General features: G+C 35.9%; 1 protein-coding gene across 24 annotated transcripts in view; it reads right to left on the reverse strand.

Annotated features, from left to right (window-relative positions):
* SYNE1 (spectrin repeat containing nuclear envelope protein 1) overlaps positions 1–25,096 on the reverse strand; it is a 289,553-nt gene that overhangs the window by 205,239 nt on the left and 59,218 nt on the right. For 18 of the 24 annotated variants that reach the window (XM_068184611.1, XM_068184610.1, XM_068184622.1 and 15 more), the window contains 13 exons: positions 24,294–24,389; positions 22,407–22,490; positions 19,452–19,472; positions 19,067–19,159; positions 17,276–17,454; positions 15,072–15,268; positions 14,801–14,910; positions 12,010–12,057; positions 7,030–7,137; positions 6,138–6,275; positions 4,835–4,999; positions 1,652–1,764; positions 941–1,109 (listed from right to left, as the gene is read on the reverse strand). In XM_068184611.1, coding sequence (XP_068040712.1) covers positions 941–1,109; positions 1,652–1,764; positions 4,835–4,999; positions 6,138–6,275; positions 7,030–7,137; positions 12,010–12,057; positions 14,801–14,910; positions 15,072–15,268; positions 17,276–17,454; positions 19,067–19,159; positions 19,452–19,472; positions 22,407–22,490; positions 24,294–24,389 — 1,521 coding nt within the window. Of the gene's footprint in view, positions 1–940; positions 1,110–1,651; positions 1,765–2,305; positions 2,463–4,834; positions 5,000–6,137; positions 6,276–7,029; positions 7,138–12,009; positions 12,058–14,800; positions 14,911–15,071; positions 15,269–17,275; positions 17,455–19,066; positions 19,160–19,451; positions 19,473–22,406; positions 22,491–24,293; positions 24,390–25,096 lie in introns of those variants that run through there. The other 6 variants (XM_068184632.1, XM_068184612.1, XM_068184631.1 and 3 more) reach the window with 4 other exon arrangements.

Genomic DNA, 25,096 nt, shown 5'->3' on the forward strand with positions numbered 1-25,096 from the left:
AGTTTTCTCTGCTCATTTACCTGTCTCTGAATGGTTCCATAACTGTATCAGTTCTTTTCAGTCTTAATTTTTGCGTGCAATTTTCCCCACATGGATTAGATAGAAGGCAAAAAAATATTTAGACCAGCTCTGCTTTTCAAAGAATCCTTCATGCCCTAATGTAGAAGTGCAGCACTTCTATCATTCTACCTACACTTGGCACTGCACGTGCGAATTTAAAAAGATGCAGCAGCATAATACTGAAACAGAATTTATCAATGAACACTTGTCAGTCAGTGGTTTCTGTTCCTTAACACTGTAAATGGCTGATGCAGAGCTGGAGCAAACTCTTTCCAGAAAAGAAATAAAGAAAAGGGTTTAATATACTAATGCTGAGTAGGAAAAGAAAAATCACTCTTTAAAAGAAGAAGATTACTCCCTTATAGGTATAGTATATTAAACAAGTATATGGAGGTAAAATAACATTTTTTTTTTATTAATCTTTTGGAAGACTGTGTGGGAAAAAATACTGTGTGGGAATGCATGCCAAAAACTTCCTCTGCCTTTAACTCTTAAACTGTGTGTAGTCACTATAAAGTGCTTCTATCCAGGTGTAAAAGAGATGTAATTAACTTCTTTGGAATTGCTATAAAAAGGAAGCAAAAATCTAGGATTTGGAACTTCCAGATGTGCTTGCTAAATTAATCACTGGACAGCAGCTGGAAGAGCATTTCTCTTTTTCAAAAAATGATGGAAAGAGAATTTTTACTTTTAGCCTTTTGACTAAAGTTTCTCCATGGGGAAGACAGATTCACCTCTGAAGATATATTCCATAGGAATGCAGTCATATAGTTGATGACTGACAAATCTGATATCTGTTTCTGTTCTTTTATACAATTCTAGCAAACTTAGATATGAAAATTTCAAAAATAGGTATGAAAAGAAGACAATCCCAACTTACAATATAATTTTGAAGAAGCAGTTCCACGGACTCTCGCCTTCCGTATTTGATAATCCATGATTTTAACTTTGATTCTGCAAAGACTAAGAGTGACAGTAGACGGTACTTCAGTTCCAGAAACTCCATCTTCAACAGATGGAGCTCAGATGAAGAGACAACAAAATTAAACCTATAAAATGAATCACAGTATAGTAAAATAAAGCAACATTCATTTTTGCAGGAGAGACTGAAAGCTTTAATTACAGTTTGGATATTTTTCTAATCTTTCACCTCATTCAGAGTCTACAAACATTTAATTATGTGTGATGACATTCTGATGACTGCTCTTGAACAACAAATTAATTACATTTCTTTTTTATCATAGAAAACATCAGTTCACTTCTGTTACTAAGTTTTGCTAAGTCATTTTTCTTTTTTTTCCACATGCATCCTGACTGTTACATAACATTTCTTCCAGGGACAAGTAATAACAGGATCAGTATAAAAAAAGTATTCCCATCCAAAAATCCATTGCTTATTTTGATTCTCATCAATCTTAAAGGCATCAGGTTTTCCAGTATATTTTTATGTATATGCTAGGAGGTTTTTCCATCCATCTCAGTTTGCCACTGAGAAATGTAACTAGACAGTGATCTCTACATAAAGAGATAAAAAAGCAAACAGGCTCCCCTTCATGCACAGAAGCTTTTTATTTCAGATTGAAAGCCTTACCTGTCTGCCATATCCTCTAACTGGTCATGTGGAACAGGCACGCCATTAACAGACCTGGTCCTGTGGATCTCATGGAACGCCTTTTTGTGACCATCTATGTTTTTCAGCAGATCCTGATTGGATTTTAAGAAAGGGAGAGATATTGAGGGAGTGGGGGGAGGGAGGAGAGGGAGAGAAAAGGCTCACAGTAGGCTATCTAACTAATAAACACAATTTTAAGCCGGCTCTGATGACTCAATGTAGTTAACTATTTGATCGTGCTCTCACATTTCCATGCAAGGTAATGCATACCACATAAGCATTTACATCAACTTAAACATTTGCACAGGAAACCCCCTTATGTGAAGCTCTGTTACAGCCATGTCAAACAATTATGAAAGATTTTAAAACAGGATATACTGCAAAAGGTTTAACAAAACAAGAACCCTTAACTGTATTAAATAATCTCTGAAATTCAGTCTGCCAATATGCAAACATCCCAAAAGCATAATCCTCCTAAATTTACTCTTTAAATCTTTGTAACAGATACTAACCTTTGCTAAGTATAGACTGAAATTTTAAGCAACTAATCTGCTCTACTATATATAGGTAGAAGACCTATAGCTCCTTCTCTAAGTACATATTCCATATTTAGTAAACTTTTCACTCTCTCACCATCAAAAGACTTCAGGATGGCTGTCTCAGTACTGCACGAGCGACTGCGGAATGTGGTACCCGACCTGTATTCCTGCGATCTGAACTGTACCAGTGAAACCCCTACAGCAGAGCACACTTCAACTGTAACTAAGCAACACCGCTTCAAACGGCTTCCTGGAGATTACATATTGAAATGAATGACTGGCAGCAGTCTTTGAAGAGATACTGTTAGCAGTAACACGTCAAGTCCCCCGAGAGCGGCTGAGAGGGCACAGAATGGTGGGGGTTTTTTACTGCAGACAGACAGCTGCCAGCACAAGGTGCTCAGAACCCTGCTAGCAAAGAAGATCGTACAAAGGTTCCCCTCCTCTCACCTCAGGGAACAAAATGCAGGTTTCTGTACAGATCCTACATATGTATTTATTCCTACGTGCCAAGGAAGGGCTTCTCCCCAGCTAAATCCCAGTGTTTGCACAGGAGGAATCAGTGGAAATTCTCTGGCTCAGCTCACCAAATGGCCCCACTATCCCCATCAACCCGCCTGGGTTTTCATTGTTTTCTGCTGCAGCCAACATCCTGCTGAGAAGAGAAATGAGCTAGGCTTTCTCAGAGGCAGGTGATATGCTGATTTTACCATGGTAAAAACTCCTGTGACTGACATAGTCTCACATAAAGGAAAGATTTGGAACAAGTATCTCAGCTGCGTTTGAGACCTTGTCATACAAGGTATGCAAAGGATGCATAGGGATGCCCCTAACATGCGCTGGTGAGTCAAAACAAACCACAGCAGTTTCATCCAGCATCAACAGGAAGCTCATGAAAACTTATGCACAGCATTCTCATAAAATGAAATCCTGCTATGGGAAATGACCCTCAACAAACACAGACATTGCCTTTAATTCCTGGATCTTAGTAGCAATATCAACTAAAATAAGCATAGGTGCTTGCCTGATTGCACGAGGTTTGTCAAAATAAGCTGGTACATTTTGTACTAAATTCAAAACGGCCATAAGCTATAAAGTTCACTAAAATAACCCACTGTCAAATGAGACAAAGATAAAAAGGAAGCAATGATGTCATCTGAACAAATTCAAACAAACAAACAAACCAGAAGGCAACAAGGAAACATTATTGAAAAAAAAAAAAACATGAATGCACTTCTGGTACTATCCAGTAGCACATTTGGATTCATCAATTCAAATCTTAGCAACAAAACAAACTTCAGGAACAGATAGAATTATATCTGCTTTTCTTGAAGCTTTTTCCATCCCACTCCCATGGGAAAACTCCCCTGGCACAGATTAATCTAAATCAAAGTTTATTTGTTGGCATGGAAATCCCTCACCACAGCATTTCTGATGCAAATAAAAAACAGTTTAGGCACACTTTTTTGTACTTCTTATGAATGTATCCAAAGGAGTTCTACAGTACTCACATTCTAGAGAACAAAAGAGTGTTTGACTTGTTAATTTTTTTTTAAAACAAATGTCAAATCCTATGAATCCTGAAACGTTTGATGCTACCAAGAAAGTTAATGAAATTTAGCATTATAAGAAACAAGACTCTGAAAAAATCCGTATCTTCCTTACAGATCTTAACATTGTTTTTTAAAAATTTAGTTAGTTACTACTAAAATTAGAAGAGCTACAATTTTTCTAGTGAAAAGTAATCAGATGACCATGAAACTTCTCAGCTTTTCATGATATAACATTGCTATTTGATGAAAAAACCCTACCCATATCCTAAACACAAAAAATAACAAATAAATAACAAAAAAATAACAAAAAATGTTTTAAGATAGTAATGACAGAGGAGAAAATACAAAGCATTATAAAACAATACAGCCTCAAGTACTGCCTTTCTCTACACCATCTTTTCTCTTTCATTTACTGATTCAGTTTCTTTTATCATCTCACCAGCATATTTTTTCACCAATACATTTTTTTCATGCATATTATGCAAATCCACAGAAATAACCTCACTATTTTAGTTTTAAATGAGAACTTGGACTCAGCAAAGAATGATGGTACAATTATTTACATTCATCTGGAAAATTTCCTGTTTACCACAGCACGCTATCTGCCATCACAGATGGCTATCATGCTATCTGTCATCACAACACTATCAAAATTCACTTCATTCTCATTTTCTCCCCCCATCAATGTCACCTGCATTGACTATCAGCACACTGAGTTAGTGCGTGCATTTATTCCCTTTTTCCTGTTTCAACCAATTAGTTCAGACTAGTCGAACAACACACCCAATATTATGAGCTCTCTACAGAATTTTACCAGAGAAATTAAAATAGTAATACCTGATTTACTTCATGCAGAAGAAGCAAAAACATTTGAAATCCATTGTGAATAATGGTTGCAAGATACACAGATATCACAGTTCAAATCACCATGAGAAGACACCAACCTTTAGCCACCAACAGGACAACATAACTCACAGAAAGCAGAAATAATTATCTTTGCAGAGTATGGATCATTTAAAGCTGTGAAAACAAGGGAGGGTAATGCACAGAACGAATGCATCTCCATCTACCTTATGTTGTTCAAGCTTCCTGTGTATTGTGTTTGCTGTTTCCTCATGAGCTTGCTGAACAGCTACTTCTTCCCTCAGAGCAGACTCTGCCCTGTAGAGCCAAGCACCTATGGTACCCAAAGGTGCAGGAAGGGATTTATCCAGGTGTATGTGCCAATCAAGCATCTAGGAAGTAAAAGGAAAAGGACTGAAATTCCTCCCTTGCTAAATAATACAAATAAGTACCTTGATAAAAAGCAGAGTATAATTGAGAAATAAATCTAAGTATATTATTCCACACAAGTTTGGAAATTACAGCATACTCACAGGCAACAAAATCTCTATAAGAATTTGTTGATTTATGCATTTCCCTTTCCAAATGGCAATTGAGTTACAGAATGATCACGAATAAACTGGAACAATTGAGAAGCAAAATATCTGGAATTTCATCAGTTAATATGCACAGAAAGGGATACAAGACCTTCTTCTGCCAATGTTATTTAATTCATGCTCCTGCATAAAATCTTTGTATCTCTATTTTGAACATACTTTTTATATGTAAGGTTCACATGAGTCTCAAAAGACTGTGTAGGGGAGGATATAGTAATAAAACACTATGTCTTATTGGCAATACCAGTTATGGGAGTAAAAATATCATGAAAATTATGAGAAAATTCCAGAATAATTTAAAATACATCTTCTGTTAAATGCATAATATAAAATATATATATGCAATATGGATATACACTAGTAATAATGTTTTAATAACTTTTAATTTGGGTCAAACAGTATAATTTACTTAGGATTTTTCATTCGGTTCTTCAAAATTCCAATCATAAATACTAAAATTAATTTATTACTATTGAAAATAGGTAAAAAATAATTAAAACCTCATTTATTGGTAAAGTATTCAGTATTACACATAATTTTTTTAGTTATATTAAAAATGTTGTATTAGAATTTCTCAAATAACTAGCAATTTACATAGGAACATTGGGTTTGGAAATGGCATTGTGTATGCTTTTCTTTCTATCAACATTGTCTTGAACTTGTCTGAGCACTGTTACCACTCTTTCAAGTAAAGGGAAATCTCAAAGTATAGTCTTTTTCTTAAAGTTCATATTCTATCTTAGAGCAATATTAAAGATGACAGTGCAGTAAATATTCTCAAAACAAATGCAAAATAATTCAGCAGTGCCAGAAATTCTGTCCACTTTTAGGTTCCTAGTGCCTAATAAAATCAATAGCAAACAGGTGTTTAAATGACTTTAAATTCCACCCTACATTTAATAAAAAATATATAGCACAATGATTTTCAACTTACCCTGGAAGTAACTCTCTCCCATGCTTGCTTCACCACAGCTTGATCAAGTGATAATTTACCATCTTTCCTTACTGACTGGGTTGCAAGTTCAAACTGTTTCCTTTTCACCTCATATTGTACTCTGAAATGCTTAAATGACTGCACAAAGAGAAAACCAAATCAATTGCAGTAGAGAGTGTAGGAATTAAATTCTTTAACATTTATGGAGTACCATAACCTATGGAAATTTTGTACAGACAGCTGTCCTAGTATTTCCCAAAGAGGAATAGCACTTAACTTCTATATTTACTTGTATATTTTTTATTTACATATATATAGAACTTCTGTTTCTCCCTTCATCTATCAAATACATGAAACATGTATTAAATGAGATAATAATTGATCAGATTAAATTGTAACTGGATTTAATGCTACTTGGGACAGTGGCTGCATTTAGAGAACAGTCAAGCTTCAGGAGAAAATTTAGGCCAAGTTTTGTATTTCTGATTTAGACATTAACCTTTGAGAGAGCCGATGAAAATAAAACTATTAAGTCCTATCCTCTCTTCCTGTCACCTCATCCAGCCTTCAGTCATACCTCCTATCTGAGCTAAATCATGCAGGATCTGGAGGGATGGCACAGACACATTCTCTCTTCTAACTAGGACAGTCCTTCACACTGCTGGGAAAAGCTCTGTCTTATGCAAACCATCCGTGCACTGTCCTACGTAGCAAAGCTGGAGCTGACGTTATAACTCCTCCACCAATAACAGGCAAGACACTTTGTGTCCTTATTTCTTTAAACAATACTATAGCGACTCTTGTATATACAGACTGCACAAAATACTGCAGTACCTGTTACACATAATGATGACAAAGACTTGTTATCATACATAATTTCCCTGCTGCTTACCTGATACTTCTCTTGTAAGCTTGTTTCTGCCACCTGTGCTCGGGCTATGTCTCTTTCAAATTGTTCTGCCCACACTTTTAGGTCTCTTAGCACAAGTCTGTCTTCCTTCTATGATGTAGTACAACCACCATTTAAAAAAGAAAAAAACATTGCAGCCTTTCAGTAGAGCTGTCAGATTAGTCCAGAAATTAACACCTCTATAGCAAGTCAAGGTCATTAGTTGTAGTGAAAGAAAATGTGCCCAATTCTCTTATCATTTGCCTTCTTGCAGTCTAACTGAAAAGCATTTTCTCAGTCTGAGAGAAGTCAGCAACTAGATATGAGTCTTACAGGAGTGAAATCATGCCAAATGGGGACATTGCAGTGTCAGAGATATTATCAGCAGTTTTCAGCTGATGTTAAATTAACACAACGTTCTTTAAAGATATCTTAACAACTAATTTTAGTCTTCAACAGATTAGCGAAGTCAATTTTCAGTAAAAGTTAATTGAGCTGAGACAGGAGAGGACTTTTAAATCTTTTACCACCATTTTATTAGCTGGTCTGCTATTGCTGAAAAGATATTGTCTGAATGACTTCAGGGTAATCCTTGATATCAACTCCAAGTTCAAAAGTAAACAAAATATTTAGAATATTTTAACATGGAAAATGAAAATCAAGAAAGAAAACACAACTATATATTAAAATTTCTTTTCCCTCTATGCCATTTGATGGCTTTGAAGAAAAGCATATTTGTTTTACAGTTTACCACTTCAGTCTGTCATGGCACTGCAGCTTTGTAAGGTTGTAAAGTTCTCTGCAAAACTCACTGACTGGGCAATGGACAGAAAAACACTAACAAAGTCTCAGCTCTGTGAGCATGTTATAAGCAAAGGTTATCAGGAAATAGAAAGTATTCTGTGCACTGTGTAAGCAGGCTGGTCAAGTATGATACAAGTGTCCCTGATTTCCAAACAACAAACCAGATGTGCTGGCTGTTAATCAGAAGCTACTTTTTGAAACAAAAGAAGCTCCACTGCTGCCAAATTTGTCACAAACGGACAAATAACAAATCATATAAGCTAATCACCTAAAATGAGTCACACTTCAAGCATTACATGGGAGAAGAAAAACTGGACCATGGGATAAAAAAAGAGTAGTCACTGCCTGCATTTAAGAAACGAAGTACTGTATTTAAAAAAAAAATCAACGTGACAGCAGAAATAAGCCAATTTATGGTTCCTTTCTTTGAAAGCTGCCTAAAATAAGTAAAATATAACTTCCCCTTAATAATTTTTAAAATATTAAGCTATTGCTTCATTTCAGCCAAGGAAAGGACAGGTTCCTCAGATAAGAAAGAAATCTTTGATGTATTTCTACTAATTCTTTTACTAAGCCTCTGCTAAGAACAGTGGTAGTTTGGACATAGTTTGCACAACAGATTTGCAATTATCACAGTTATCTTGACAGCCAGGTAGTTGCAGTAAGGTTAATAATGCTGTTAGAGCAGTTGAGCTGGAACAAAATTCTCTGTAGCTCATGCTCCTGTCTTCTGACACACACTGGCTGATACCTGAAAAACAGTATAGCACAGATAAAACACATCCCTGCTCCAGCTACCTGTAATACTGGGTTTTCTTTGGCGTCCCAAGAAGCCAAAACTCCCAGCACTTCCAAATTTTCACATAATTTAAATATAGAGAAGAAGAATAAAATTTTTATTCTTCTTTTCTGTGTGTGTGTGAATATATCAAGATTCTTTAAGAAAACCAGCAAATTCATGACTACCCCCCTATGAGGAAAATTATAGAATCATTTAGGTTACAAAAGACCTCTAAGATCATTGAGTCCAGCCAAGCAGAATATAAAAAAAGAGAGCATCTTAACTCATTCAGCCATGAAAAAAGAACTTTGGTATTAAATTTGTTCTATTCCTAAGAAGCTATAACTTTAGTGAGACTGTTGAGATCTCTATTAGTATTTAATTGCCAGCTCCATAAAAGCAATACTAAACTACGCATCTTAATGGATTGAAAATACTGCAGCAATCTTACTGACTGAAAATTTCAGTAAGATATTCTTGAAGTCATGAAGGGAAGCAGTGAGCCCCAATTCTCTGTATATTACTTCTAAATCACACAATAGAATTCAGTTTCATAAAACACTGCTTTATATTCCTTAAGGTAAGACTTTGACAGAACATCTATATGCCTGTAACCATTCAGACAGCAATCTGAGCAAAACAGGTATTTTGCAAGATTACTTTATCAGTTAAAAAATTTAAATTTAAAACCTGTTCTGACCAAATGGTTTTGTAATAGAGTATCTCTGGGATTAAGAATACCTCTATGGTACCTGAAGATAACACAGGAACAGCCTCACCTCTCTCACACCACATATGGTTTCTCTGATACTAAGTTAACAGGTAGCATTTAGCCTTCTTCATTTTAAAAAACTATTTATTTAGGCAAATTTTGATCACTTTAATTGCAAATGATATAGATGCTTCAGCAACCACCTAACTGGATGCCTTAAATTACACTGTGCAACAATGCACGATTAATCTTTTATTTATTTGTTTATTCATGTGTTTTCACAGGTTTCCAGTTCAGTACATCACTTACCACCTGCAAATTAGATTCTGTTGACCTTGGTTGATACTAAAGCACTTTAAAGTCTCAGTTTAGGTAATCAACAGAAGAGATTCACTTTCTCAGACATCAGGGAACTTGTCATCAACACCCACCAAATTTAATGAACTATCATTCTTAAAAGAAGACTTTCATTAGTGCCTAGAATTCTTACTCTTAATAAAAAAAATCAAAATTACATTGTCACAGATATGTAAACTATTTTCTAGAGTCTGCCCATCTGAAGTAGGATGCAGATCAGAAGATAAACCACAAAACAGAAGTTATCTAGGATAAATATAAATATTTGTGCATTCTCCAGCATGAGGACCATTGATCTCTGCTCCATTTATTGGAATTTATCTAAAATCCTGTCATTCACTCTGTATACTACTTCCAAGCAGCATTTCTAAACATAAATTTATTCTTAGACAATTCCATGAATGTTCACATATTTGTAGAGATGAACAGAACTGGAGCACTCAGCTGACAAGGAACACCAGAGAAGGTATTTAGAGAGAAACGTTTATGAGTTCTGATATGATAATGGAGTACACTTTAAATTTGCAAAGAAAGTTTTCAGCCCAAACTCAAGATCAAAATATTATTTTATTAACTGATATGCCAGAGTTAATTTGAAAATTACATAATACAGAACACTGTATGGTTTGAAGAGCTTAAAATATAATGAGAATCTGAATTATGGACTGGAAAAGATGTATTTTGTTTAGTTCCCTAACATGTAATTATAAACAAGGTGTACTGATCAAATTCTCAGGCACAGACACTAGAATTTTCAAATATTACCTTTTAAATCCAAAAAAGCTTAATTCTGTTTTTCAGGGACATTGAACCATTGTATTGCATATATACTGAGAAAATGAAGTCCCTTCAAAAATGTTTATGTATAAATTCAACTGAGTATGCTGTTGATTTTGAAAACTCTGGCTTATATATATATGTTACTGGATATAGATAGAGGTTACCGAAACTCACTCCCTGACAGCGGTATCACAGACACAGGGTGAACGGTGAGCCAGGCATCACCTTCAGGGATGAACTATTAATGACTAGCTGCAGAAGTAGACTAAATCCCTGGAAAAGCTCAGAAAGCTATTTTTGCAGCTGCTGCTGAGGAAATTCCTCTTACACTGGGGGACTCTGCTGGCATAAAAATGTCAGAGATGACAGGATTATCTTCTGAATTACTTGCTCATCAAAGCACAAGAAGAGAAAGACTTTACATCAGAAATACTTTGAGGGGGTGAGCTTTAAGTACAGCTAAATTTATACCATGATAAGGAAATCGGCAGAGTTCTACCACTTCAAATCTCCTCTGGCTTAAGAAGCAATGTAGTGGGGCTGTATACGGCTAAGGATTTATAAAGTCCCATTAAAGGTGCCCAAACTTGTTTGAGTTTGCTTGAATGGATTCAGAATATAGGAGTAATTCTGTTCCCAGTATAAATCTTTGCTTCAATACATCACTAGTTAGCTATACATGATGCGAGATGAAGATGATTCCTTGATCCTAGTCACTTTAAAATAATCTATTTTTTATATTTATTTAGCAAAAAAAAAAAAAATCCTAACCAAAAAAAAACCCAAGAATGTGGAATTTAGACAATTAGTTGGATCAGGTCAAGCTATGAACACTTTTGACCGACTGCAGTGACACCTGCTATTTATTTCACAATATATTCACTTCTGCAGTCTTTCAGTTTCACCTCTGCATGCTCATTTCACACACTCTGTGTTAGGTTTCTGAACTTCTCTCAGTTAATACTAGAAAATCAGAAGTATCTAGAAGTCTAGTATGGTTAAAAAAGCATATTTTTAAAAATATAATAATTTAGATGAAAAAGGAGCAGCACACCACACAATCACAGATGAATACTCTCCTTCCAACCCGCAAGTCACACGCATCACTTACATAATCATACACTCTACTATTATCTACTCTATAGACCTAAAGGCATACAAAAATATCCATCTAAAATGAGATTAGATATGTAGAAACACTGAACTATAATCTATTTATTTCATGTTTATATCTACACTTAAGAAAACCAAGAGCATAGTCTGCGATTTATCATAGGAATGTTGACTTTCTTTTCTATAATATTTCTGCTATTTGCAAAATCAAGTGTTAACCTGTTAGGGTCAGCTCATGTAAGAAAGCAGACCTAGATTCATCATGTTAATGTTTTGCTTTTCAGGAAAGATAAACTTAATGTTAGCAAACTAATGTACATTAACCCCCCCCACCCCCCCACCCCCAAAAATCTAAAGTCAAATAAGGGCAGGATGAAAAAAGAGAACAACCATGAAAGGTCAAATTCAAGCAATTATTCTGAGCATACACCCTTACCTTAAATTTCATAAAAGAAATGACAAAAGTTGGGATTGCTTGAAGTTCCTAGCAATATGAAACAAATGGGAAAACAAGAAGCAAGGGAAAAAAACCAAAAGAAGCAAAATAAAATAAAGCAAAGCAGGCAGAAAGTCCAGAGAACACTAAAAGCCACACATGTAGGAATACAAGATGTACTTAGAACTATTATCAAGCTCACATGTCTTTATCATATCTAGTGAAGTAGTTTTCATATTAGATCTGATTTCCAGATTGCTAGTCACTACATGATTTATTTTATCTGGAAACATAATTACTTACCTTAGAGTAACTGTGTTTCCTTGAGATGTGTTGACTACATGAGTTCATACATGTTCATAGCTGTTCCATGCATGAGAGATTAGACCCATTTTAATTCTGAAAATGCACATGCAAATAGCTGTTCCCTCTGACCACAAAAAAGGGATAAATTTTAATCATTGCTCCACTTCTTCCAATGTAAATTGTTTACAAACTTAGCATTGAATCAGGAGGGAATATCAACAGGAATTTGTGCGGACAACACATCTTGAGGAAACACAGTGACAGCTGACTTTAGTGGAGGTGGGGAAGAAGATTAGAAATCTCTTCTTGCCCTCCCTCTCCCTGCCAAAATTCACCCAGACACAGTCCAGTCTGAAGTAGGATCCTTCTAACTAAATGTAGGCATCTGCAACTAGGATAGTCCCTTTTCAGTTCTTCAGGCAAGGTAGATTAAACCAGTTGTGTCCAGCATCTACTGTCCAACTTACAGCAGGCACTCAACACATATCAGGTAAAATATATCCTCAAACAAAAAAATAGGATTAGTCCAAGACTTCAGGAGACAAGAGTCTTGCAAGGTTATCCCACCCAGTACCTGGATTATGTGACAAATATTTCTTTAGACTATACTTCAGAAGGAAGACAGAGAGGCTAAAAATAAGGGGTTATACTGGTCATGAAAACAAAAAGCTTTTTAATCAACTGCCAACGTTTTATCTATCATTACCTAAGGGATGGATTAATCTGACTCTGTTTTATCTCTGTTAAAATGCTCTGCAACACAGGCTTCCAGAAGAGTGTTTGTTTAAGACACGATGTCTTAAGAAAGATGTCATCTGGGAAAGTGTTTATCTGTTGCTGACTACAGGTGGAGTGATGCAAGCTTTTAGATTTTAAAGGTGAATCCTGTTCTAAGTAACTAAACTAACCAAATAATTTAAAGATGGACAAGGATACTCCAGGACAGTAAAAAGGAATATAGTTCTTCCTCCAGGAAACAAAGAATGATGACATTAGAAATTGAGTGCAATGTCAAACTTCTACTTTCTTCCCAAAGTCTGGAAGTTAGTGGTTTCTGCAGCATGACATGCAAGGGGCCAGCACTTCTACCAAAATTTATGTAGATTGCTAGTGGAATATCTAAGAAGAGGAAGTGGTTCTGAGATCAGCACGTTAGCATGTCAAATTGATTTGTGTTGTTCTGTTTCCTAGCAATTCATGTAGAATTCCGGATGCAACTCATTGTTTGCCCTTTCATAACTCGTGTGCTAGCATCTCTGTGGGTACAGCCAGAGACAGGCAGAGCATGGAATGTCTCAATCCTGCATTCTCCTGCATCATCTCTGCATAAAGCTCAGGGGAAGGTGGTGAGGTTGTTCCTCAAAACCCAGTTTTTTTTTTGTTTTTTTTTCTTTAAGTTTTTTTTTTTCTTCTTGGCACAGCAGAAGGCTTGGCCAAGGCTGTTGGCAGCAGAAGCTGCCCTGTGTGCCATGGTATGAGGATGACTGCCTCAGCCTGAACAGGCCACAGAACGAGCCTTCGGTGCTCACTCAGTGCTTTCAGCAGCCCCACTGCTTAGCGGGATGCTGAGACAAGCATGTACCCAGATAATTGTTGCAGGAAGGAAAATAATAAGTTCCAGTGCTCAGGCACTGGAATCAAACAGCAAAGCTACAGCTACCTTAGCCTCACACAGGCAGAAGGAAGGAGACTCACTCCCTTCAAAGCTCTTTTCTACCTCTGTAGGGAATGCAGAGAATCACAGATAAAGAATTGCTTCTTCTTTCTCTCTTGCTGGGGCTGAGCAGATTGGCTCAGCAGTGCTTCCCATGTTTGCCATGAAGAAAGCAAATCAGCACTAGGAAGTGAGTCATGATAACTTGGCATTGCTGAGCACATAGCATTCCAGTGCAAAGCCAATGCGCTAGAACCTACACAAAACAGTCCAATGAAAAAACACAATTGAAAACAATTCCTTACAGCAAAGAGTTAAACATCAGTGTGAAATAGAAAGGAACCTCTGTCAAAATTGTAAATGCCTCTCAAGTATAAAAGCCCAAAGACTGTACCTAGGCAATATCTTACACCGTTCTTGTTATTTTCCAGAAACCCAGTGTGATAGAAATATAAATGGCACATTGCTTCAGGTAATAAATTATTACAGTATCATTGGTGTTATGCTTAAAAACCTGTTAAGGAACTTTAGTATCCATTGGTTTGCTACTATCTACAATAACTGTTAGTGCTATTTTTTGCTCCTGCTATCATGAAAAGAGGAAAATATCTGCAAGATCACCATATTATTTTATCCACCTACTAAACATCTGCAAGACTTGTTCCTTTATTCTTGGCTAATCTTTCCCAGTTTTCTTAGTGTGTTTGTCACTTGAACTGTTCATCAAAAGGAAATATAATAAACCAAAAGAAAGCTATAAAATGTGTTTATAAAGCTGCCCCCCCCCCTTCATTATAAACTCTTTTTTATAGCTATGCAAGAGAAACTTACATCATTCTCTGGCACATCAGTCACTGTATGATGAGGATCAGGATAGTACTTCAAAAACTGGGCTACATAGGTCATGACAGACTTTTCATCTGGCTTTTCAACATCCACATCTAGACGAATAAAAACATGGAAAATTAAAATTTTTGCTGAATGGCATAAAATGATGCTTAAATATCTAACCACTATGAATTAGCACATCTGGCCTAAGACATGCCAAGTAGTTAAAACTTTTTCAAGTTGAAAAATGCTTTTTCAACTAAGTATTAGGTACCTTCTGGGTCAAGAAGCCTTGGGATTCCTAGTTCTGCTTCTGCAATTGTAAAGGCTTCTTCCAAGTTTTCTCTATTTGACCTTCCCCTCACTTTATCCATGTCCACTAAATCTGGGCGGATAGCATGAATAACAGAATGAAATGCAACACCACTCCTCCAACTCTGTCCAAAATCTTTGATTTCAATTCCAACTTGCCTAAAAAAAAAAAAAAAAAAAAAAGAAAGAAATGGAAAGAAATTACTAACAACATCAGGACTACATGAAACAAGGAGAGACATGAATGCTCCCCCCAGGGGTTACCCATTATTAAACCTAAACCACTTGTTCCTGTAGTGCCCAGTTAGGTCAACTGCAGTTCCATATATCCACTGCATAAACTCATTTCTGCCTATGAAGATCCAAGTGGTTTTTATCATATATATATTATGTATTTGTCTTCAGTGGGCTTGCTAGACCCAATAAGCCATGAAGCAATTAGCAATGGAGTGCCCGAAGTTCTCAAAATTGTTATATGACACACACAGAGTCAGTGGATGTACACACTTCCAATCACTATTATCCCTCCCCTATAATCTCACTCCATTAAAACTGCTGCAGTTCAAATAGGTACATTGGTATCATACAAATAAAATTAATGAAAACCTGTGCTAACCTGTTATTTTTTAAATGAACATCATGCTGTTTGCATGAACAGCAACATCACTGCTGTTTAGGGGAAACTACAACACTCAAATTTCTCTATGTTCCTATCAAAAGCATGAATGATACTATAACTTCATATATTTAGAACACATAATAAAACATTTTATTTAAAAATAAACACAAATGATCCAGCAATAGCAATATACAATAAGAAAGTAATCAGAACTGAATCACACTTCGGAATCACTGCTTCTTTTACCAGTAGTTCCAAAAGGTATGGTGGTCCACAGACAGCAAGATGGTTTTTAATTTGGTCTAAGCAAGCAAGCATCCTTTCAGGACACTAAGACACTAAGGTAGTCTTGCCATTGGGAGGTTCAAGCAACAGTAAATGAGTAAAACTTCATTCAAATCTCACTGTGATCAGTGAAACACTTTCACTGACTTAAAGGAAGTAGCGCTTGCAAACAATGTGAAGCAGGCCTAGGTGAAGTGTACCATGAGGTATCACTTGTCTTCTTTTGGCATATTTTATCAACTCTTCCCAGTAAAACTGATAGTTTAATTTATGAATCTATTTTCATTTTGTTGGTTTGCACATCTGGAAATATGAGCTGATGACTTTCCATTGCTGGTGTCTTACTGACAACAGTGCAAAGGAAGAAATTCAAATTAGACTGCACTGCACTATAAATTATTGTATTCTACCTCTGCATAAGTTGGAATCTTTGCAACTACATTTATTTTCTTTAGGCACCACCCAATAATTGACCATTCCCCCTCTATATTTAGCACAATTTATGTCTTCAAATAGCAGTGATTCTTTAATTTGAGCAAATAAATCCGTGATTTTACATCTCTGATTTTCTTACTGTGGAAACTATCAAACTACTACAGTATCTTTGATATAATTTATGAGGGGATTAATCCTTTTTTGAAAGATGAAGCACCATGGGATAATCTTACAGAATAAAGGAAAAAATTCTTAAGTTAACTAGACATAGGAAGAAATAACTCCAAAACAACTTGGATTAAGAAGAATGAAGATTCAGGGTAATTTGTGTAACAATATTTCCGTCATATCAAAAAACTGCAGAGGGATATACATTACTTTTCACCACTTTCCTTTCAACAGCAAGTGCAAGAATTCAATGTTCCTACAAGCTTTCACTGAGGAACGCTTCATCAGTGCAGTACTGGCAGTGTCACATCGAGCGTTTTGGCAGCAGGACTAATGCACTGTCATTCAGACATCTAATTCCCCTTTCAGCTCCTCATTCTGCCAGAGATAATCCCATTCATTAGTTGGAAATTATAAACTATAACTGCATGCAAAATTAATGTAAATCATTACTTATTACTTGATTTGTTGTATAGTGGTAACATTTAGAGCAGCCTCAGTTGTCAAAAAGAATGTGGTGAGGGGCTCTATAATTATATATAGAGAGAGGCACTATATAAATAAAGAGCAAAAGGATGATCTCTGACTGAGAGAGCTTAGAATCTGAGCAAAAAGTTTTCACTTAAAATATAAAATCAGTTCATCTGTAGTTTACTTACTTTGCTGCTGTGTACTGTAACCATTTTAACAAAGCCTTCCTGGCACTTCCCTGGACCTTGGTTACCACCTTCCGTTTGCTTGGGGGACTTGCAGTTTCTGAACTGACAACACTTTCCACAGAAGAAGCGCTGCTAGACAAGGGCTGCAGCTGTGGGAGGTTGCTTGTAAGCTCTTCAATCTGCAGGGAAAAAAAATGTTAATGAACTCTTTGTAGATAATCTTCTTGATTCATACAAGTTTCTTTAATAATTCCCCAGTACAACTGTCTAAATAAAGTTGGACAGAAGCTATAATTAACTGTGTTTTATTTAAGCATGTATTACAGGAGCTCTAGAAATGCTAATGTATGTGCCCAGATAATGGTCCTAAATTCAGAAGCACTAGGCATCTAACAACTATTGATTTCACAACATACAGCTAGAAAAATATGCAAGTGTGTCATGTTATCTATTATAGGAAATTATCACCAAAATAGAAGACAATACCTTACATGTAGTTTGAGTTCAGATTATAAAATAATCCACTCATTTCAGAGCAGCGCCATTCAATTAAAGAATGGCAGTGACCTCAATGATCTCATCTGGATAGTTTTTTTACTTCCTGTTGTACTGTTCTGGCATAAGTTCAATTGTGTTTTTACTTAGAGGCACCTTGTGAAGAAATAGTGAATGTACTGCAGGCAAAGTGCTTTAAAAGTGCTTGCTAAGGGTGTAGGACAGTAATTATGCCTGTAATCAAATGAAAATCATTAACTTTATTCTTTCAAGAACATTAATTTGACTAACAATTTGGTTCTTTAACATGACAAAGCTATATCCAGAGGAAGTTGCAGGACTTTTTAATGCTGTCCACTTAAAATCCAAAGTTGTCACATCGCAGAATGAGTCTGCCAGAATGAGAACCACAGCTCTTATGCATTCCTGCTTTCAGTCATGTTAAAATTACGTATCTGCCTACGACAACTAAAGGAAAGGTCAAAAAATGATAAAAATTATGCAGAAAGATAGAGTTTCAGTAAGACTGAGAAACATAATCTCCTCTCTTCATTTCAATGAGCTATAAATTAAAATGTCAGTATCATTCTGACTAACTTTTATTCTGATGAACTCTGAACTACTGAGGCATCACGCTGGCTGGTGCTGAGGAGAACAGCATCCCTGAGACATCACAAGGGAGCCAAAGAACCCCATAAAGGAGAGAAATAAAATTAGTTGTTATTTTAAGTGTTGAACAGTGACTCACTTTGTTAACCCATATGGACAGGATTTAGAAGTCAGTTTTACCTCCCACCTAACTCCAACAGAATGCAAGTGATTTCTCCTCTACAAATTCAACCTTCTCTCAATCTACATCATTCACAGCTAAATTTCATCCTTGCAAACAGCTGCACCTTACAGTGAAATCACCATGTATGGTCTAAAAATAATTACTGAGTGACATCCAGTACACCGGAATTAGTGCACTGAGGTTGCTAAAGATACTTGTAAGAAGACTCTACAATTCTATTACTTTCTTCTTTTGCAATGTTGTATTCTTTAGAGAAAGCAGACGAATATGTTTCAGTGATGAAGGAACTCTGTTCTAGGCAAAGACCAATCTATTCCACAGACAAGTATCTAATTTTACTCAATGTGAAGCACCATCACCTGTTGCTTTATTCAGGATCAGATCCTCAGCAAATGACAAAGTGACTTAGCGATGATGAAAGACTGGAACTACACCAGTTAATATAAAGTGATGATCTGAACCATTGTTTGAGCAAGCAACTCTGAAGTACAAAAAAATAGTACCTGAAAATATAAAATTATGGTCCACACCAAGCCAAGCACAATAGAAGGCCTGCCATCAGCAATATCAGTTGAGTTTATGTTGACAAGCTTAATCTATATAGAAAAGAAAATGTGTTACTATCACACACAAAGTATAGCAATTATGAAATGCATTTCAAATAGGTTCTATATTTGAAATGCATTTCTGCAATCAAACAAGATTCTCAATTAAAAAACCCCAAGTATTGAATAGTGCAATTTCACATTTAGACAATTATAAATACACTTTTCGAAAGGCCTTGCAAGTAATGGAAAACTTTTAAGACTAATCCATGCTATTATTTGTAGAAAAAAATAATTTCAAGCAGAAAGAAAAATAAAAATTAGATAGAAACACTGTACAAACCGGAGATCCTCTGTATACGGACTGGCGTGAAAAGCAAAAGGAAAAGTGTGACACAAAAAAAAAATTTAATGATTAATTATTAAGTAAATGCATAAATCCATTTTTTAATGCAAAGAAAGCACATTTTTGGCCTATCTTACAATAAATTTTATCAGGAGAGCAAATTAAATACTCTGCAAAAGATTTTAAATTATGCAGGGTTTTCTTGATAAAGTTCTAAACCATGTGTAATGAAAATAAAAAAGTGAGTTTAAAAATAAAAATAGAAAAAGGAAAGAGGTGGAAAAAGCATATAGAAAGAAAAGGGAAAAAAGAATGCTAGGGTTCTCCTGCAAAGAGCATTTTATTGTAAAGGATATCACAACCACTGATTAAGGCCGCTTTGTGAGACAAGCTTAACAATAGCTCTTTTAAAAATAGAGTGGGAAAAAATTAGTTGTCCAAGGTCAAATCAAGTTTTTCAATAGAAATGGGAACAGATTTCATGATTATTAACTCTCAACTGCTAATGTACAGTCTGAATAAAATATCATCCTAAAATAAATTAATAAGATAGAACGAAATAAAGGGGGCAATATATGATAAAAAAAGCATGTAGATAATGCTGAAGGAAATGAAATAAAACAAGCAGAATTGGAAAGTTAGCAACTATGTTAGTACTTATTTCCTCAGCAAAACTAAGAGTCAGACACCAATCATGATAAAGACATGAATGACTGCCAAAGTACCCATCTACTACAAGCTTGCTCAAGGACAAAGGTTATGGATAAACCTTGGTGAGCACTCTAAAGAAAAGATTGAGAATGACTTCAAGTGACCTCATATTTCTCACCAAAACAGAGGAAAGCCTGCATTTGTCTGAATCAGCAGTTGGGAATGCACTAGATTTGTCAAGTGCAAACAAAATTTTGTCCAGACCTCTAAGATTTTTTCCAAATTAAATCTGTACAGGCTGCTTTGGAAGAGGCAGAGCAGAAGTCCCCATAGTTTACATTTTCAATCCTCTCCACCAAGAAATTGACAAAACTCTAGGAAAATTGACATTACTAGCTCCTCCACCAGTCAATACAGAAAATTTTCTATTCCCTATCTTAAAAAAATATACCTCATTCTCTCAGCTGGACCAATCCCAAGAAAAGCTTTTCTTTTTCTATAAAGTGAGATTATTTTAGTATCTATTACAAATCAAAAGATTTACAGGGACTCAGCTAAAGCTTCTGATCAGGCTACTGTTCACAGAAGCACAGCCTATCTAGCCTAGTTATTGAGTTACCTTTATCTTATACACCATTAAGATGGATCTAGAACTAAAAAGAAACTTTTCAGAACCACGAGAAAACAAATTTCATCCAGAATAGTATCTGTTAATTGCGAACTGCAGTTTGTAGTGTAACAGGAGTATTAGCAGAAGTCTCTTTGGACAGTGAAAACAGGAAGTTGATTAAAAGTGTAATAACGTTTATTTATGGAAGAGCCCACAGAGGAAGGAGATCCTGTGTTTGTTGCCCTTTGAGTACAGCCCAGAGATGGCATTCAGCTGCTGAAGGGGCATTTGTTGTCTGAACAGTATCCCCACCTCCTCTGAGAGGAGAAAGATGACAGGCTGGATAGATGCATCCTTTAGGTTGGATTCAGCTTATGGAATACTGCTATCAACCACCCTGATTCAGCTGACACCCTGCATATTTCCAATTCCCTCTAGAGGAAAATCTGGGACACCAATACAACAACTAAGACGAGTGCAGACAAAAATCCTGAGATACCAGAAGGAAAACCACAGTGCTCTGGCAATCTCTCTTGATCCTTGGCAGGGCCAGTTGTCCAGCTGCACTGCTATAGTATTTGTGGGATCCAAGAGGAGTCGCCCACCACGCTGTGACATGGAAACTAAGGAAGTGTGGCTGTTTGGCGCGTCTCCCCAGCCTTGCCTTATGCTTTGTATTAACAAACTATACTTCCTCAAATAGGTAGGTTGTGAGCTAAAGAGCAGTTTTGCTTCAGAAATATATTTGTCTTTGCTTTGTTTATACATTTTTAATTTTAATAAGTTCTCTTTTATTTTTACAGACATCTGCTAAGATTGTTTCCCATATAACATAACTGTAATTAGGTCTAGGTGTCAAAGAATCAGAGAGGGAAAGATTGCCAAAATCCAACAACTCCCAGTGAACAGTATTGTGGAGACATAAAATTCATCAGGTATAACATCCGCATTGACAAAAACTGAAGTAAAATGCAGAAATTAGGGGACAAAATACCTACAATCCAATGAAAAAATCCAGATCTGAGTCATGACGGTACACAGAGAAGTCAGGAAAAAGGGTAGAAATGCATTGCTTTTGTATGATATTCACAGCTAGATGAAAATGAGTTTTTAGATTTTCTTCTTTTGTTAAATTCAAAAATTATTATTTTTTCTTTTCTAAAATAGCCACAGCACTGACTGTACCAGAATAAATCCAGGAATTAGCCTGAAGTCTTGGCAAGCTAGTAAGGGGTATTATTGCCCTAAATTTTCATATTTGTAATTTCAGGGAATAGATTTTTGCATGTAAAAGCTAGTGAAGACCAGAAATCTATTTTTTTAAATTATAAATGAGTGTCTCTCCTGAACTAAAGTTCAGTCTTTGCTGAGAACAGCAAAAAGGAAGTAGAGATCATGAAGAGCCAATAAGCACATTAACAAAAAAAAAAAAATCCTCCAAGGTGATCCATTATTAATTTAACAAACAAAAACCAAAAAACACAAGTTTCACCCTATATATTGCCATATATTAGTGTTGGACCTTACAATTTTTACTTTACAGCAGCTTTTAGACATTGTGTAGAAACTGAAGACTGCATACATAGCTCAAATTTTGGAGAATAAAAACAGATGGGTGGATACAAATCATATCCTTATGGAGACAAAAGAAAAAAAAAAGTAAATCCAGGGCTAAGTGCCACCATACCTACCCGTCTACCTTCTAGAAACTTAAGAGCTGTGCCAATGTTGGCAACCCAGTGAATTCGCTTCAGCTGACGTCCCTGCTCACATGGCTTAAAGAGAAAGAACAGATTAAACTTCAATTAGATTTATGCCAGTTTGCTTCAAAAACGGAACTTCCAGATTTATTGTCAATGCCTATGCAAAAATGCTCCTTGGAACAGTGAAATTGTTGAATTGTACCTTTGCATACACATCACAGGGAGGACTGACAGATACAGGGGAGACGCAAGTGTGATAATTCTATTTAAAAAAAGTTACATATGTTTTAATCTTAGTCTGCAAACTGTTGGCTTCAGTCCATAAATATTATTAAATCAGAGAATTGTTTTTCTAATGTAAAATAACTACTACTATTTTTGTACACATGCAAGCACACACATATATATGTGTGTGTATATATATACACACATTTTAGAGAAGACAACACTCTCTCAGTGAAATATTTTTGCCTGCAATGTATAAGTCAAAGTGGTTGTTATTTTTAAAATCAGTCTCCAGTGAAGACATTTTACCTAAGAATTTTTATCCCATCTCTCTAGTACCTTATTGGCAATTAGAAACTCAGCTAAATTCCCATTAAAAAAATAATTTCACTGAACTTGAGACATGTAGGCTAAAAAAAAGACAGAATTTTTAAAATTCAGTCAAGAACATATGTTAGCTTTCTAATACTGGACAGTGAGATTAAATTCCCCATAGAACTTTATACTGTAATGCAGCTGTGCAACTACTGTAATTTAAATTCCTGTTCATGATGTTACAAATGGCTTTAACAAAGGCCTACTATAAATTCTGAATCCCTCTTGCAGTTACTACAGGATAGCATATGCTGTTATACATAACCTTTAAGTTCAACAGAAACTATTCTAGTTTTGGCATACCTCTTGTCTTTCCCTAATTAATATAGGCAGGATACAATCCAGTGAATTTCACTGCAACAGGTGCAATCACTAAAATTCTTTTCCTGTTTTACTACTTCTAGTTTGCCACAAGAGGGAGGCTTTCTTTCTCAGACTAACAAACTGAAAGGGATATATTTCAGCTTTATCCCATTTCACAATAAAATCGCTTTTGCAGTTTGATTTACTGCCTAATTTTGGGGTTCACCTGCAATCAAAATCAAGGTGAAATATGCAAAGGAAAGCAAACTGCCTGCATGTGAAAGAGCCTGGAGCCAGCTGAACAACAGACTACACTGCTCCTTCAGATGCTTCCACCTGATCTGTGAGCTAGTTTGGGGAATGTCAGAGCCCTTGGCCTAAAATATTTTCATTTTTCTCCTCCATGCACAAAACTAGCCTGCCTCCCAAGAGACAGCCTGTTTGCTGCATGCACACAATCCCCTCTGTACATAACTTGGCTGTGAAAAAGCCATTTGGCATCACTTAAGGCTCTTTACAGTAGCAGAACTGTCAAGGCAAATGGATATAAGCCCTCATGAAATCTGAGGAGCTTGCATGAGGTTTTTTTGAGACAAAGCCATAAATTTAACAGCAGAAGTCTCATTTTTTTCAAGATGCATAGAAATAAGATGCATCTTGCAGTTTAGACCTTGATTGTGTCATAGCAGCAAAACCCAGATGAACTGCAAAGACTAAAACAAGAAGAAATTTTTTATGATTTATGTGGCAAAATTAATAAAAAAATGCATACAGTCAAGCATGCCTGCAATAATCTGCAATAATGCTTTGTAATCAGATAATCTACTCAGTGAAAAACTTATTTTCCTATGAAGGAGTAAGTTTTTTTACAGTAGAGAAATACAGAAACTTATTAGAAAATTTTAACCCACAGAAGTTATGCAACTATCTTGTGTAAAGAAGAAGAAAGTTCTTGTAGAAGGAAGAACTTACCAGCTTCTGCCCTGAAAGAACCTCCAAAAGGGCAATTAGCATTACCCCATCTTTGATATCTTCAAACAGGTCATTCACCAGCATGGGAGGATTGCGCTGAAAAGGGAGAAGGCTTCAGATATCATAGAGGCTCACCACTATTACATCCTAATTCCATTCCTCTTGAACAGAAACCCAAAGAGAGTGGCTGGTCCCCTTCTTTGTATTTTATAATGTTTCATGTCAACATATCCTTTAACCACTGCTTTGCCACCACATTGTTTACTTAACATTTCTGACAGAGGACTGTAAAATTTTGTGGATTTCTGCAACTGATGATACAAAGGAAAATCCTCCTGGCCCCTGCAACAAGCAGAGAAACACACCAAGAGCTGCCTCTGGTTCTACAAAATACACACAACTTATGGATGTACTATTATAGTCACATTTCAATCCATTAGATTATTTTCCCTCATGTTAAGTATGTCACAGAAATTTCATTCTCTCAGTCCAAGCAATAGGAGGAACTGTATGAAGGGAAGATCCCTAGAGTAGTGTAGCAGGTTGAGTGATGCTGCCACTTTCTCACAGCTGACAGCTGTTACACTGAGTTGCTGTATTTTCTCTCCTCCTCCAGCCTTGCAGCCTTTGGATGCTGTCAGCACTGTCTCAGCTCCTACTTAAGATAAATTGCTTACCAAATGTATTTACCTACACAAGAACAACAATTAAAATACTCAAAAATATGTAAACAGATGATATTCTAGAAATTTTAAATAACAAAGTCGCATAATACAACTATGTATTTCTTAAATGCACACAAT

The sequence above is a fragment of the Anomalospiza imberbis genome, chromosome 3 (genome assembly GCF_031753505.1).
Source record: "Anomalospiza imberbis isolate Cuckoo-Finch-1a 21T00152 chromosome 3, ASM3175350v1, whole genome shotgun sequence".
Lineage (NCBI taxonomy): Eukaryota > Metazoa > Chordata > Aves > Passeriformes > Viduidae > Anomalospiza > Anomalospiza imberbis.